The 18,387-nt window shown below is 37.2% G+C and overlaps 1 protein-coding gene across 1 annotated transcript in view; it reads left to right on the top strand.

Annotated features, from left to right (window-relative positions):
• Positions 1-3,832: 3,832 nt before the first annotated feature.
• Positions 3,833-18,387, top strand: part of LOC117331774 (inter-alpha-trypsin inhibitor heavy chain H3-like) — a 36,242-nt gene continuing 21,687 nt past the window's right edge. Inside the window, exon 1 of the mRNA XM_033890652.1 lies at positions 3,833-4,630. Coding sequence (XP_033746543.1) covers positions 4,532-4,630 — 99 coding nt within the window. The 5' untranslated portion in view covers positions 3,833-4,531. The remainder of the gene's footprint in view (positions 4,631-18,387) is intronic.

Here is an 18,387-nt window from a genome sequence, read left to right as displayed (position 1 = left end):
AAATTGTTTTAATTTTAACTGATTTTTGAAAGTGATTTTGTCGTTTTCGTTCTTCTATTAACGAAGATTAAGGTGGATTTGTTGTCGAATAGGAAACAATGCCCGATATCATACGTTCTTGTCGTTTGAATAACATTGGTACAATTTTGAATTCGTGAGCTACCGACTAACTGTAACCAGACGTTAATCAGACATCCCGTTACATACAGTTTACCTACCTAGCCCCAAAGACCTAGTCCTGATAACACAATTCCCGGCTAGATCACAGGTCCTTGTCGTGGTGCTGTAAGAATCCATATACTCGTGCTATATTGGAGGGTTATAGGGTACGCGTTAGTAATATGAATCTACGATAAGCGTTTTATAGACGAAATGGAATAGGTTTAACGAAACATTTCTTATCAAATTGATACTATTTTCATGATATTGAAGAAGATATAAAACTACTTAAGATAAGCTGTGTTGTGCTTCTTGAAATTTACACCTTTTTAGCCGTGAAACGAGAAAGTCAATAATGATATACTCCACAATATACCATGTTATTATAAATACTATAATTTATCGCCCTGCGTCTGGATACTGTAACTGCAAATATACCGGATTTACATCAGAGTCATTATTCATTCAGCATATTCTTAAACTCTCGCTGATTCAACATGTCTCCAAATTTTCCTGAATTCAACCTTGTATTCTACGCGGTTTTAACTGTAAAAAGTATCACATATCAATATATCCTTTAAATTCCACATGTCCCTCAAATTCCAACGAATTCAATCTTTTCTAAAAAAAATTTTAAAATAAATAAATAAATTAATTGATTTTTTGAGAATGAACCTACCGTCAAAAAACGAATACAACTTGTAATTGTTATTGAAGCACCAAAAACATTTAATATCACTTCACGTGACATCACTTCACATGACATCACTTCACATAACATCACTTCACATAACATCACCTCATATAACATCACTTCACGTAACATCACCTCATATAACATCACTTCACATAACACCACTTCACGTAACATCACTTCACGTAACATCACTTCACATAACATCACTTCACGTAACATCACTTCACATAACACCACTTCACGTAACATCACTTCACATAACATCACTTCACATAACATCACTTCACATAACATCACTTCACATAACATCACTTCACATAACATCACCTCACATAACATCACTTCACGTAACATCACTTCACATAACATCACTTCACATAACATCACTTCACATAACATCACTTCACATAACATCACTTCACGTAACATCACTTCACATAACATCACTTCACATAACACCACTTCACATAACATCACTTCACGTAACATAACTTCACATAACATAACTTCACATAACATAACTTCACATAACATCACTTCACGTAACATCACTTCACGAAACATCACCTCATATAAGATCACCTCATATAACATCACCTCATATAACATCACCTCATATAACATCACTTCACATAACATCACTTCACATAACATCACATAACATCACTTCACATAACATCACTTCACGTAACATCACTTCACATAACATCACTTCACATAACATCACCTAATATAATATCACTTCACGAAACACCACCTTCCGTAACATGCATAGCTGTCCAGTGGTGCCTTTTGTAATCAAGAGGATTCTCATTTAAGATATTGTTTCTGTGGTCTTTGAAACAAATAAACAAAGTCCATTTCCATCCAAAACCGTTTAATATAACTTCACGAAATCTTGTACACGCTTTGCTCTGGTGGTTTAATGGTGTAATTTTGTATAGAGTGGTTTGCAGTTTTCATAATTTTCCTGTAACCATAGAAACATATGGTTAAAAACCTTAACATTACCATTTACGAAGCGTAAATCCAAAATCATTTTAAGATTACTCCACGAATCATTACCTCACGTAACATGTATCGCTGTCTAGTTGTGTCTATTGTTATCAAGAGGTTTTCATTTTGATAATTTATATGTAGTCATGGAAACCAATTGTCAATATATGAAATGTTTTATTTTTCTCCAACCCCATTTATTATAAATTCACGAAATCTGATAAACGAATTGCTATAGTGACATAGTGGTTCGTTTTGCAATCACGAGATTTTCATTTTAGTATTAAGTCAGTGCCAAAATAGTACTTACTCCAAAGCTGTGTAAGATACATTTATCTACACATCGAATGTTACACACATTGGTCTAATGGCAGTGTAGTGCCTTTTGGAGATGTTTCACATTAGTCATGACCTTTTCTAGAAACGCTGCATTTTGTTAAAGCCAATGTCATATCTGGTCCTGACTGTTAAGTCCAATGGGCCTCCTGTTTAATTCATTTTCCCTACAAACATGTCATATATATGATAAATTCTGTGTTCAAGTAAATTTGAAGTTAAGGCCCTTAGGCCTCTTGTTTATATCTATTATTTATCTATTTATTGATATTTTCTCCTTCGTTTCTTCAATTATGCACTTTATGCAAAGAACCAAATTCATACGAGTACATATTACCTATTGATGACTGCGTCTTTTTGTTCCAAAGTATAAGGAATCAACATGCCCATGCAACCTGTTGCAAATTATCACATTGTCATTGCAGTCAAACAACAACGACTTCAACCCATTTTAAGTGATCATGGATCCAACATGCCCTTATATTACCACAGATCCCGTCAATCCTCGAACTACAGTACTGTACCATACAGTCAACCTTTCCTCATAACGTGTTGAAAAGAGAGCTTTGATCTGTCTTCAAAGAATATTTTCAATTCGTTCTGAAATTATCATGAGTTCGACCTACTCTCTTGTTATCAGGTACCGGATGTATAGTTAACGAGGGACAGTATCGAATCCTTTCCCCTATATTGGAACATTCATTGGTCTAATGTCCTGTTACTTTGTTGATAGCGTTGATGTGAGTGTGTCGGAAACCTCATCGTTAACATTGCACGTGCTCTATCATATACGAGTAGTGTATCAATCAACAATTCAATAATAATCAGCCTTAACTCGCAATCAGACCAACCGACCGGTCAGTGATAGACGTACGGCGCCGACATCTGACCATGTAGACTGACCATGGCTCTACGGGCGGGCCATGTATTTCCTACTTGCAGATGTCCGAACAAACCGATGGACTAGATACCATATCTTCATATCACTTTAAGTATCTACCCTGCATTTTGGAACCTGTCCAAAGATTCGTCATTTGTTTGGAAAGATTTAGGCAACAAGTTTGTCAGCTTTTAAACGAAATCTATATTATAGAATCTTTTTATGTTTCGTGAAACCCTTGATGGAGTTGTCTCGAATCCAATTTTCGGTACCTTTTTGTCTATCACATGTCAGGTAGAGTTTGTATTTGGCTGCTGAAAAAAATATGATTGACAATATTATAGCCGTTTGCCAAACTTCACTCGCACAATCAGCGTAAAATCTCAAGAAAACAAAACTCTGCAATCCTGAGTGTCTGCTGTGGGACTACATTGCAGCACCGCACATCGACCAGACATTTGGAGGGGACGGTGCTCGACAGATGTATGCATGGAGCAGTGCGCCATCAAACAGTACGGACCGTCCGTACCAGTGGCGAGCTTGCCGTGTTACCTCAAAATATCAAACACGTTACCATCGAGCTGTATCTCAGATCCTTCCGCTTATCATCCCTGTCTATATCGGTACCACAGCTTGGTGTAATTTCTTCAGTAATTCATTGAAGAAAACTTCACCAACATAGAATAGATAGTTTTTTTTTCAACCAAATACATAATTTATATACATGTATATCAACCAAGATTAGGGTGCTAAAAGACGAGACTTTGATAATTAAGTGTTTGCCAGAAAATGTCAATTATCCCCGGACGCTAAGCTCTACAGACAGTGAAGATTATAGAGTATCTAGCTTACGAGTTACAGCGACAATGGGTGGATGAAGGCGTGGTGAATCCTACGGGGACAGATCAACATAGCATCCTTAACAGCGAGACACATATACGACAATAGAAATTAGTTTAATTTGCATTGATAAATAAAGTGTTAGTTAAGAATACACGCTTGAGAGTGGCTGTGGAGAGTCGCGCCAAAGAGATGTGCTATCGTGGCTATGTATGCATTCACACTTACAAGGAAAACCCATAATTTCCGGCGGCGACCAGCGAGTTACGGTTTGTCAGCGCTTAGTACGTGAGAACATGGCCATGAATCCCGGTGCTGTGAGAGGAGGTCTCCAGTTTCAAACTTCCTATTTCTGCTCTTGAACATTGCGTGTTACGTTAACTACTTCAGACTTGTACTTCTGGCCCATAGTGTAATTTTGAATGCGACGAACCATAGGAGAGGTGCTCCGTATGTCGGGGTGATGGATTTCCTCGTTTGGAGATTAATTATTGGATAATATCAGTGTCAAAATGTCTTTCTTTGTATGATGTTGTGATCTTGTTTAACATATTCTTGCCTCATACTAATGCCGTCCAGGGACAACTGTTTCGCAAACATGGCGACATAATTCGAATGACACCATGGATTTACGGAAACTCGTCTCATTGTGCTTATTCCTTATGGCCATTGTGTCGGCAGCATGTGCAGCTATCAATAACATCATAGATGGGTTTCAAAAGGTAAGTATGTCTTCAATACTAGCCGGCGTTCTCACTGTATACCGACACAAACAAAGACTGACATTAAAATGTAACGCCGGACGTGAACATTTACAAGGGAATTCGTTTTGCACAGGGTGGATAAAGTTGGTTGTCTGAGCTTAGTGTCGGTAGAGTGAAATTAGTATCGCTGAGCTTAGTGTCGGTAGAGTGAAATTAGTATCGCTGAGCTTAGTGTCGGTAGAGTGACATTAGTATCGCTGAGCTTAGTGTCGGTAGAGTGAAATTAGTATCGCTGAGCTTAGTGTCGGTAGAGTGAAATTAGTATCGCTGAGCTTAGTGTCGGTAGAGTGACATTAGTATCGCTGAGCTTAGTGTCGGTAGAGTGAAATTAGTATCACTGAGCTTAGTGTCGGTAGAGTGAAATTAGTATGGGTACATTGCATTATGTCATATGAATTGGCGTTACAATATGTCATTTCGTAGTGTGTGTTATTTTACGGGACACACCGCGATGGCATTGACCCTTAATTGTCGTATCATTTTACGGGACACACCGAGATGGTATTGACAAGAATTGTCGTGTTATTTTACGGTACATTCACGATTGCATTGACCATTATTGTCGTGTCATTCCTACGGTAAATTCATTCGACCTTGACACCGATGTGTGACATTGCTATGGTGAATTCGTTCGACCTTGACATCGATGTTTGTCATTGCTGTCAATAATTTAGTATCTTAACACTTTGAGTGTAATTTCTCTGATTATAGCATTATTTCCTTGACAAAATTGTCATTGCAGTTGTTTTATCGGCATGACCTTGACACAAGTATGTGTCATTTCAATGTTCAGTACTATATGACCTTGATACAATTATGTGTCACTTTGTGGTCAGGACGTCAAGGACTTGAAGATCAATAGAAATCAACGTCATTTTTATTTGTTAGATTGATACGGTATCGGCCACATCTCTATGAATAATTGATCACCCTTGTACAAATAATATTCATCCGTTCAGCCAACATTTCTTCTGCCTTGTCTTTTTGTCGTGTGCTCGAATAGGGTCATTTACCTTCTTGTTTCATTTCTATATAGATTGCTTGCATTGTTGCAAACATACAGTAAGACCTACGAACGGACGAACAAACAACATAATATCCTGTATGAATAGTTTTTGTAGTTGTTGTTGAGAATTTGGCATTTTTCCTCTATAATGTTGTTGCACCCAACTGACCATCCGAATTTCCTCGCCAATATTGTTAACCATCTGATGTCCGCTGATTGGCTGGGTTTTTGTATCTGTTTGTGTCTTTTGGCTTCCGAAAGAGAATCTAGATGTGACTGTGAAATAGGGTTGTGACCGGTATGTATTGGGATATCAGGTGTGTACACATGTTCTTATGGTACGAGATTTGTCTAGTAGATAGATAGTAGTCCTGCAACTCACATAAATCATGAACTGAGTTTTGTCCCAAGTAAAAGTATTACATTATATTGTCAGTCTACCATTGAGGTCTACATCGTACTCTCTCTCTATGTTTTTTTTTTTTAACTTTCTGTAATTCCTGTCTACCGTTCCTTACATTTGTCTTCTGGTCATGTCCGTTTCGTTCACCATCAATATCAGTACTCTCCACATACATTGCCCGTCCTGTCTACAATTGATGTCCGCCATTGCTATCACCAATGTCCGTCCTGTCTACCATTGATGTCCGCCCTGTCTACCATTGATGTCCGTCCTGTCTACCATTGATGTCTGTCCTGATTATCACCAATGTCCGTTCTGTCTACCATTGATGTCCGCCCTGTCTACCATTGATGTCCGCCCTGTCTACCATTGATGTCCGTCCTGTCTACAATTGATGTCCGTCCTGATTATCACCAATGTCCGTCATGATTATCACCAATGTCCGTCCTGATTATCACCAATGTCCGCCCTGTCTACCATTGATGTCCGTCCTGATTATCACCAATGTCCGCCCTGTCTACCATTGATTTCCGTCCTGATTATCATCAATGTCCGTCCTGTCTACCCCTTGATGTCCGTCCTGTCTACCATTGATGTCTGTCCTGATTATCACCAATGTCCGTTCTGTCTACCATTGATGTCCGCCCTGTCTACCATTGATGTCCGTCCTGTCTACCATTGATGTCTGTCCTGATTATCACCAATGTCCGTTCTGTCTACCATTGATGTCCGCCCCGTCTACCATTGATGTCCGCCCTGTCTACCATTGATGTCCGCCCTGTCTACAATTGATGTCCGTCCTGATTATCACCAATGTCCGTCCTGATTATCACCAATGTCCGTCCTGATTATCACCAATGTCCGCCCTGTCTACCATTGATGTCCGTCCTGATTATCACAAATGTCCGCCCTGTCTACCATTGATTTCCGTCCTGATTATCATCAATGTCCGTCCTGTCTACCCCTTGATGTCCGTCCTGATTATCACCAATGTCCGCCCTGTCTACCATTGATGTCCGTCCTGTTTACCATTGATGTCCGTCCTGTCTACAATTGATGTATGTCCTGATTATCATCAATGCCCGTCCTGTCTACCATTGATGTCTGTCCTGATTATCACCAATGTCCGTCCTGTTTACCATTGATGTATGTCCTGGTTATCATCAATATCCGTCCTGTCTACCATTGATGTATGTCCTGTCTACCATTGATGTCCGTCGTGTCCACCATCAATGTCTGTCTCGTGTAGCATTTATTTACGTTCTACCAATCAAAGTCCTTCATGTCCACAATAAATGTCCTTATTCTCACAATATCCGTCAACAACAAATATCCGTATGTCACCTAGCAACGTCCCTATCTATGTCTGTCCTGTCAACCTTTCATGTCCGTCTTTTACCCCACCGATGTCCGGCCTTTGTCTCTATTTTCGTCTTGCCTTCCATCAGCTTCTCTCCCGTTTGCCCTCAATGTCCGTCCTACTCGTCTTTACTTGTCTGTCCTTACTATCATCCCTTGTTCTATCAAACGTTCGCCCTGTCTTACGTCTCCCACTGACACGTGTATCTATTTATTCTGTTTGTCATTATTTTTTTGTTGGTTATATCCAGGCCTGTCATATCTTCCATCGCCAACATTGACGTCTGTGTTTTCTATATCCGTAATAGAGGGACGATTGTGTGGCCCGTGGGTATTTATGTCCTAGCAGATGTTGTATTGTATATATCAACGTGCATTATCAAGTACATGCACGAAGGAATGTATCACTTGCAATCTTCACATCCGTTTGCTCTTGACGTTGATATGACAGCGTTTTTACGTATAAATGTATGGTAGTTTAGTGTTAACACAGGAAGTTCCTTAACCAGGGAAATCTCGAGCAGAGCAGGAAACCTCTTATATACGACTGCAATTTTCTCATGCACTACCGACATGGAATTCATATAAATCCAGATGGTAACTACACATTTGACGGGGACACTGCATGCCAAATACATTGAAATAGGGACGGAGACATCTCTGCTACACCGGCAACTCTTTAGGTTTATACCTAGTTCAGCACTATCAGACATTGTGTTTAAACTCTTGTTTTGGACTGGTGATGATGGAATGTTCGATGCTATGATAATGGATAGTGTCTGGCTCTAGCCTATTGATATATAAAAGTACTGTCAGTAAAATATGGGCTTTAACCTTAGCATTGACCACTTGTTATGGCCTTGACCTTGTAACCTTTTATTGTCATTGTATAGACTGGATAAGACAAATCTATCAGGTGAGCACTTCCCCGTTAAAGTCCTTGTCCATGTATGCTATCTAGAATCATACCGTTTAAAAGTAAGTATTCCTCTATCATGAAATATGAATTGATTTACGTTTTGGAATACATGCTACATAAAATAATAAAATGAATAAATTTAAATGTCATCTACAGGAGTTTTTTAGATACCTAGAAGGAAATATTTCAACACTTATGGCGCAGTAAACCAATATTTCGGCTAATTTTATTGACACCACGAACGAAATCTTGTATCGATGATCTGGTAAGGGATGGAATCATTTGTCGGCTGAACATATCAGATTATCTGGTAATCTTAATCATTACACATGCTTTATTTACCGGCTAACATGGCTGGCGTGCGTATTATCTTGGTATGTTTTGTGTAGATGCGTTATCACTTCCGGCGTATTACGTATCCTACCAACCTAACTAGACTAGTTCTTTACTCTCTCGCACCACATCTCTACCTGATATCGCTCACCGGGGCCACTCAACACATACAGCGCTTTGTACGTTTATATTTCTGCTACAGAAAATCCGAACTTCAATAGTGATACGATTTATGGGTCAAAAAGGGGATATATCCTTTCGCCAACTGCATCTTGGCAGGATAGCGATCGCTGACAGATTAACTGGCCACTTGTATCCCCCTCCCCACTCCCAAGAGCACGCGATTCTGCTGCCAAACATGTGATATACCGCTGGGCACACAATGCAACATATATGATAACATTTTAAAGGAAAATGGTTTCCGACGCAGTAGAATTTTAAGCGTTGTGTCATAAATCATCTTATATATAGATAAACTGCGTATAACATTGTTTCTATTTTCTTCCGTTCACGTGAGTTCCTGATAAGTCCTGGAACATCTCTTCGATCATCTGTCGGTGTAAAAAACACAGACATGACTTGTGAGTTGACAGTGAGGTGCAATTTATCCTCACAAACGTCACCGGAGATTGAAGTTTGAAGAACAATATGGCTGCGTGCCTCCCGATAATTTACTGAACACGCCCATGTCGTATGTTTTGCCTTTGATCTCCTAGCCTATGAGTTATTATGGCGTAGATAAGTGATAAATAAAATAACGTATCAGACTTTAAAATTGAATTATGCTGCCACCACGCAGAAACAAAAAGGTACGGACTATAAGAACAACCAAAGAAAATCATATAATATCTACTGCCGCCTTGAGTTCTGCTACTACCTCGCCCTCTAGTATGAAACTATGGAATTCAACGGGGGGAAGGAGGGTCTCTATAGATCACATTTTTACCCGAGAAATAGCATAAAACCACTGATTTATTAGTAAATCACAACAATGTGTTATATTTATTGTATTGAATTCCGCTAATCATTTAGTTCAGATGGCACAAATCAAGGGAAGGTATATGAGTGATTATTTTTCTTCATCTTTGCAGAAATATTGCAGTTTTGACACAAATTCTCGTTTGACAACAGTTTCATAAGCAACACCTTTTAGACTATAATAGAGACGCTTAAATGTAAATAGTTCACCATCATGATGTTATTAATTATTGAGCAAAGATTTTTCGTTTTAAATTCATGTGCCGGTACGAACGTTAATAGACTTACGATTTCCGTTATTATTGGTACTTTTTTTTAATCTCCGTTCAACCCTAAATGAAGTAAAGGATTATTTCTAACGAATTGACAATAAATTGTTAAGATACGGTCGCCTGCTGAGAAAATTACACAAATTCTGGACAATTTTTTCATGTCGACATCCAACATATACTATATAGATTCATAGTTCTCGTAGCGTATGTTTCATTAAAGCTTGCCTGAGGTTGTCTGACGTCATATCTTATGGACACGTGTCTTAGTTAACTTATGACATCTAGAAACTCTTATTAAGAATAGGTCTTACCAAACAGAATTAATTTACCACACTGTCTATCTATTACATATATTTATTTGTAGGAGTTTATACTTCCGGCTGTAAAAAATAAGGACACCATATCTACCATTGTGTCTGACCCGACTGACACATAAAACACTAATGTGACGTCATTACATGGTTACAGTGTAAGACGCACGGTCATAAAGCAGTTACGCTCATTTACGTAACGTACCGATATTAATGTAATGGGCAGAGACGAATATACGGAAGCCGAGTAGTGTCGCTAAGAGAGCCTTTACGGACTGAGCTATTTTCAGGAGTAGCGGTTCATATTTCAATACAGGGCCACTGCATAGATGTTTCGTAATTACATATGAAGTCAGCATCCAGCACGCTGGATAATTTTCCGCGTTTATTCGAAAAAAAAGAACCCATTGTTTCACGAACTCTACCAGATTGAATAACATCCATGGCAGTATGAATGCAATATGATGTGCATCAATTTAACTCGTTTTATTTTACAAAGTTGGCTGTGACATAATTATTTTGGTGAACAAGAATTTCACACAGACGAGCGTACGAATAGGAAACATGCTACTAAGCTCAAAAGAGTCATTAGGATAAGGCTTTAATTAGACTGTTCACTACAGAACATGTTCGCTTACATGTCACTCCACAACTACTGACTCATGGAGCAGATCTGGTGTGTGTTTCGCTGTGGTACCCTCGGTAATGAGATGGCTATGATGAATGAGACTGAACCTCTCGTGTATCATATACCTCTCGCTCCAGGAACGCAATCACACGAAACAATTAAGGAACAATACACAAAAAAACATGGCAAACATTTATCGATATACCACACTAACACACAATGATCCATTATATACACACAGTTTTATCACTAACATATCATATCGATATACCACACTACACACAATAATCCATTATACACACAGGTTTATCACTAACATAGCATATCGATATACCACACTAACACACAATAATCCATTATGTACACACAGGTTTATCACTAACATATATCGATATACCACACAACACACAATAATCCATTATACACACAGGTTTATCACTAACATATATCGATATACCACACAACACAATAATCCATTATACACACAGTTTTATCACTAACATAGCATATCGATATACCACACTAACACACAATGATCCATTATATACACACAGTTTTATCACCAACATATCATATCGATATACCACACTAACACACAATAATCCATTATATACACACAGTTTTATCACTAACATATCATATCGATATACCTCACAACACACAATAATCCATTATATACACACAGTTTTATCACTAACATAGCATATCGATATACCACACAACACACAATAATCCATTATGTACACACAGTTTTATCACTAACATATATCGATATACCACACAACACACAATAATCCATTATATACATACAGTTTTATCACTAACATATATCGATATACCACACAACACACAATAATCCATTTTGTACACACAGGTTTATCACTAACATAGCATATCGATATACCACACTAACACGCAATAATCCATTATATACACACAGGTTTATCACTAACATATCATATCGATATACCACACTAACACAATAATCCATTATATACACACAGGTTTATTACTAACATATATCGATATACCTCACAACACACAATAATCCATTATGTACACACAGGTTTATCACTAACATATCATATCGATATACCACACAACACACAATAATCCATTATATACACACAGGTTTATCACTAAATATCATATCGATATACCACACAACACACAATAATCCATTATATACACACAGGTTTATCACTAACATATCATATCGATATACCACACTAACACAATAATCCATTATATACACACAGGTTTATCACTAACATATATCGATATACCACACAACACACAATAATCCATTATGTACACACAGGTTTATCACTAACATATCATATCGATATACCACACAACACACAATAATCCATTATATACATACAGGTTTATCACTAACATATCATATCGATAAACCACACTAACACACAATAATCCATTATATACACACAGGTTTATCACTAACATATCATATCGATATACCACACAACACACAATAATCCATTATATATACAGTTTTATCAATAACATATATCGATATACCACACAACACACAATAATCCATTTTGTACACACAGGTTTATCACTAACATAGCATATCGATATACCACACTAACACGCAATAATCCATTATATACACACAGGTTTATCACTAACATATCATATCGATATACCACACTAACACAATAATCCATTATATACACACAGGTTTATTACTAACATATATCGATATACCTCACAACACACAATAATCCATTATGTACACACAGGTTTATCACTAACATATCATATCGATATACCACACAACACACAATAATCCATTATATACACACAGGTTTATCACTAAATATCATATCGATATACCACACAACACACAATAATCCATTATATACACACAGGTTTATCACTAACATATCATATCGATATACCACACTAACACAATAATCCATTATATACACACAGGTTTATCACTAACATATATCGATATACCACACAACACACAATAATCCATTATGTACACACAGGTTTATCACTAACATATCATATCGATATACCACACAACACACAATAATCCATTATATACATACAGGTTTATCACTAACATATCATATCGATAAACCACACTAACACACAATAATCCATTATATACACACAGGTTTATCACTAACATATCATATCGATATACCACACAACACACAATAATCCATTATATATACAGTTTTATCACTAACATATATCGATATACCACACAACACACAATAATCCATTATACATACAGTTTTATCACTAACATATCATATCGATATACCACACAACACACAATAATCCATTATACATACAGTTTATCACTAACATATATCGATATACCACACTAACACACAATAATCCATTATGTACACACAGTTTTATCACTAACATATATCGATATACCACACTAACACACAATAATCCATTATATACACACAGTTTTATCACTAACATATCATATCGATATACCACACTAACACACAATAATCCATTATACATACAGTTTTATCACTAACATATCATATCGATATACCTCACAACACACAATAATCCATTATACACACAGTTTTATCACTAACATATCATATCGATATACCACACAACACACAATAATCCATTATGTACACACAGGTTTATCACTAACATAGCATATCGATATACCACACAACACACAATAATCCATTATGTACACACAGTTTTATCACTAACATATATCGATATACCACACAACACACAATAATCCATTATACATACAGTTTTATCACTAACATATCATATCGATATACCACACTAACACACAATAATCCATTATGTACACACAGGTTTATCACTAACACATCATATCGATATACCACACAACACACAATAATCCATTATGTACACACAGGTTTATCACTAACATATATCGATATACCACACAACACACAATAATCCATTATGTACACACAGTTTTATCACTAACACATCATATCGATATACCACACAACACACAATAATCCATTATACATACAGTTTTATCACTAACATATATCGATATACCACACTAACACACAATAATCCATTATATACACACAGATTTATCACTAACATATCATATCGATATACCACACAACACACAATAATCCATTATATACACGGTTTTATCACTAACATATCATATCGATATACCACACAACACACAATAATCCATTATGTACACACAGGTTTATCACTAACATAGCATATCGATATACCACACAACACACAATAATCCATTATGTACACACAGTTTTATCACTAACATATATCGATATACCACACAACACACAATAATCCATTATACATACAGTTTTATCACTAACATATCATATCGATATACCACACTAACACACAATAATCCATTATGTACACACAGGTTTATCACTAACACATCATATCGATATACCACACAACACACAATAATCCATTATGTACACACAGGTTTATCACTAACATATATCGATATACCACACAACACACAATAATCCATTATGTACACACAGTTTTATCACTAACACATCATATCGATATACCACACAACACACAATAATCCATTATACATACAGTTTTATCACTAACATATATCGATATACCACACTAACACACAATAATCCATTATATACACACAGATTTATCACTAACATATCATATCGATATACCACACAACACACAATAATCCATTATATACACACAGGTTGATCACTAACATATCATATCGATATACCACACAACACACAATAATCCATTATATACACACAGTTTTATCACTAACATAGCATATCGATATACCACACAACACACAATAATCCATTATGTACACACAGGTTTATCACTAACATATCATATCGATATACCACACAACACACAATAATCCATTATATACATACAGGTTTATCACTAACATATCATATCGATAAACCACACTAACACACAATAATCCATTATATACACACAGGTTTATCACTAACATATCATATCGATATACCACACAACACACAATAATCCATTATATATACAGTTTTATCACTAACATATATCGATATACCACACAACACACAATAATCCATTATACATACAGTTTTATCACTAACATATCATATCGATATACCACACAACACACAATAATCCATTATACATACAGTTTATCACTAACATATATCGATATACCACACTAACACACAATAATCCATTATGTACACACAGTTTTATCACTAACATATATCGATATACCACACTAACACACAATAATCCATTATATACACACAGTTTTATCACTAACATATCATATCGATATACCACACTAACACACAATAATCCATTATACATACAGTTTTATCACTAACATATCATATCGATATACCACACTAACACACAATAATCCATTATGTACACACAGTTTTATCACTAACATATCATATCGATATACCACACAACACACAATAATCCATTATACACACGGTTTTATCACTAACATATCATATCGATATACCACACAACACACAATAATCCATTATGTACACACAGGTTTATCACTAACATAGCATATCGATATACCACACAACACACAATAATCCATTATGTACACACAGTTTTATCACTAACATATATCGATATACCACACAACACACAATAATCCATTATACATACAGTTTTATCACTAACATATCATATCGATATACCACACTAACACACAATAATCCATTATGTACACACAGGTTTATCACTAACACATCATATCGATATACCACACAACACACAATAATCCATTATGTACACACAGTTTTATCACTAACACATCATATCGATATACCACACAACACACAATAATCCATTATACATACAGTTTTATCACTAACATATATCGATATACCACACTAACACACAATAATCCATTATATACACACAGATTTATCACTAACATATCATATCGATATACCACACAACACACAATAATCCATTATATACACACAGGTTTATCACTAACATATCATATCGATATACCACACAACACACAATAATCCATTATATACACACAGGTTTATCACTAACACATCATATCGATTTACCACACACAAAACATAACAGTTTTGTTTATCGGTTTTTAACAAAAAATCCTTTTAATAGATTTTTGCCAAATTCAATTGAATAAGTCCTTAATCGGTGAAGGTCCGTGACATTAAAGTGTAGAGATGATTGATTCGAGAGGAAGGTCAGCCATGTTTTTCACAGTCAAGCAAGATTGCACACATCACTTATTGCATTACAACTGATGAGCGGTATAGCTCAAAGTAATAAATGAACTTGAACACGGATACACTAAACTGGATTAAAACCATGCGTCTTTAATGTGCAGATCTGAGGTGACATAGTGCATAAACACGGCGTCTTGCCATACTGACAATCCGGCATATTTGGATGAAAGTACATATATATATATATATTATGAAGATATAACAGAATTTGGCAAGAAAACAGCGTATTACTCAGTAATTATGAACGTTTATATAGGCGTTACCATGACTACGGATGTAAATTGTCATTTTCCAATAATTTTGTTAAAAATAGCGAAAATGTATGAAACGTGCTCATAGTCATCCACGTGGTGCATGAACGACGCCTTTATAAGAAGCATTGACAACACATGGAACATGGTCTCAGTCACCTACAGTGTGGTACAGGTACCCAGTCTTAGTAACAACCATTGACATGGAACATGGTCTCAGTCACCTACAGTGTGGTACAGGTACCCAGTCTTAGTAACAACCATTGACATGGAACATGGTCTCAGTCACCTACAGTATGGTACAGGTACCCAGTCTTAGTAACAACCATTGACATGGAACATGGTCTCAGTCACCTACAGTGTGGTACAGGTACCCAGTCTTAGTAACAACCATTGACATGGAACATGGTCTCAGTCACCTACAGTGTGGTACAGGTACCCAGTCTTAGTAACAACCATTGACATGGAACATGGTCTCAGTCACCTACAGTGTGGTACAGGTACCCAGTCTTAGTAACAACCATTGACATGGAACATGCTCTCAGTCACCTACAGTGTGGTACAGGTACCCAGTCTTAGTAACAACCATTGACATGGAACATGCCCTCAGTCACCTACAGTGTGGTACAGGTACCCAGTCTTAGTAACAACCATTGACATGGAACATGGTCTCAGTCACCTACAGTGTGGTACAGGTACCCAGTCTTAGTAACAACCATTGACATGGAACATGCCCTCAGTCACCTACAGTGTGGTACAGGTACCCAGTCTTAGTAACAACCATTGACATGGAACATGGTCTCAGTCACCTACAGTGTGGTACAGGTACCCAGTCTTAGTAACAACCATTGACATGGAACATGGTCTCAGTCACCTACAGTGTGGTACAGGTACCCAGTCTTAGTAACAACCATTGACATGGAACATGGTCTCAGTCACCTACAGTGTGGTACAGGTACCCAGTCTTAGTAACAACCATTGACATGGAACATGGTCTCAGTCACCCACAGTGTGGTACAGATACCCAGTCTTAGTAACAACCATTGACATGGAACATGGTCTCAGTCACCCACAGTGTGGTACAGGTACCCAGTCTTAGTAACAACCATTGACATGGAACATGGTCTCAGTCACCCACAGTGTGGTACAGATACCCAGTCTTAGTAACAACCATTGACATGAAACATGGTCTCAGTCACCCACAGTGTGGTACAGATACCCAGTCTTAGTAACAACCATTGACATGGAACATGGTCTCAGTCACCTACAGTGTGCTACAGGTACCAAGTCTTAGTAACAACCATTGACATGGAACATGCTCTCAGTCACCTACAGTGTGGTACAGGTACCCAGTCTTAGTAACAACCATTGACATGGAACATGCCCTCAGTCACCTACAGTGTGGTACAGGTACCCAGTCTTAGTAACAACCATTGACATGGAACATGGTCTCAGTCACCTACAGTGTGGTACAGGTACCCAGTCTTAGTAACAACCATTGACATGGAACATGGTCTCAGTCACCTACAGTGTGGTACAGGTACCCAGTCTTAGTAACAACCATTGACATGGAACATGCTCTCAGTCACCTACAGTGTGGTACAGGTACCCAGTCTTAGTAACAACCATTGACATGGAACATGGTCTCAGTCACCTACAGTGTGGTACAGGTACCCAGTCTTAGTAACAACCATTGACATGGAACATGGTCTCAGTCACCCACAGTGTGGTACAGGTACCCAGTCTTAGTAACAACCATTGACATGGAACATGGTCTCAGTCACCCACAGTGTGGTACAGATACCTAGTCTTAGTAACAACCATTGACATGTAACATGGTCTCAGTCACCCACAGTGTGGTACAGATACCCAGTCTTAGTAACAACCATTGACATGGAACATGGTCTCAGTCACCCACAGTGTGGTACAGATACCCAGTCTTAGTAACAACCATTGAC

Source organism: Pecten maximus, chromosome 7 (assembly GCF_902652985.1).
Source record: "Pecten maximus chromosome 7, xPecMax1.1, whole genome shotgun sequence".
Lineage (NCBI taxonomy): Eukaryota > Metazoa > Mollusca > Bivalvia > Pectinida > Pectinidae > Pecten > Pecten maximus.
This window is presented reverse-complemented; position numbering and strand designations above follow the sequence as displayed.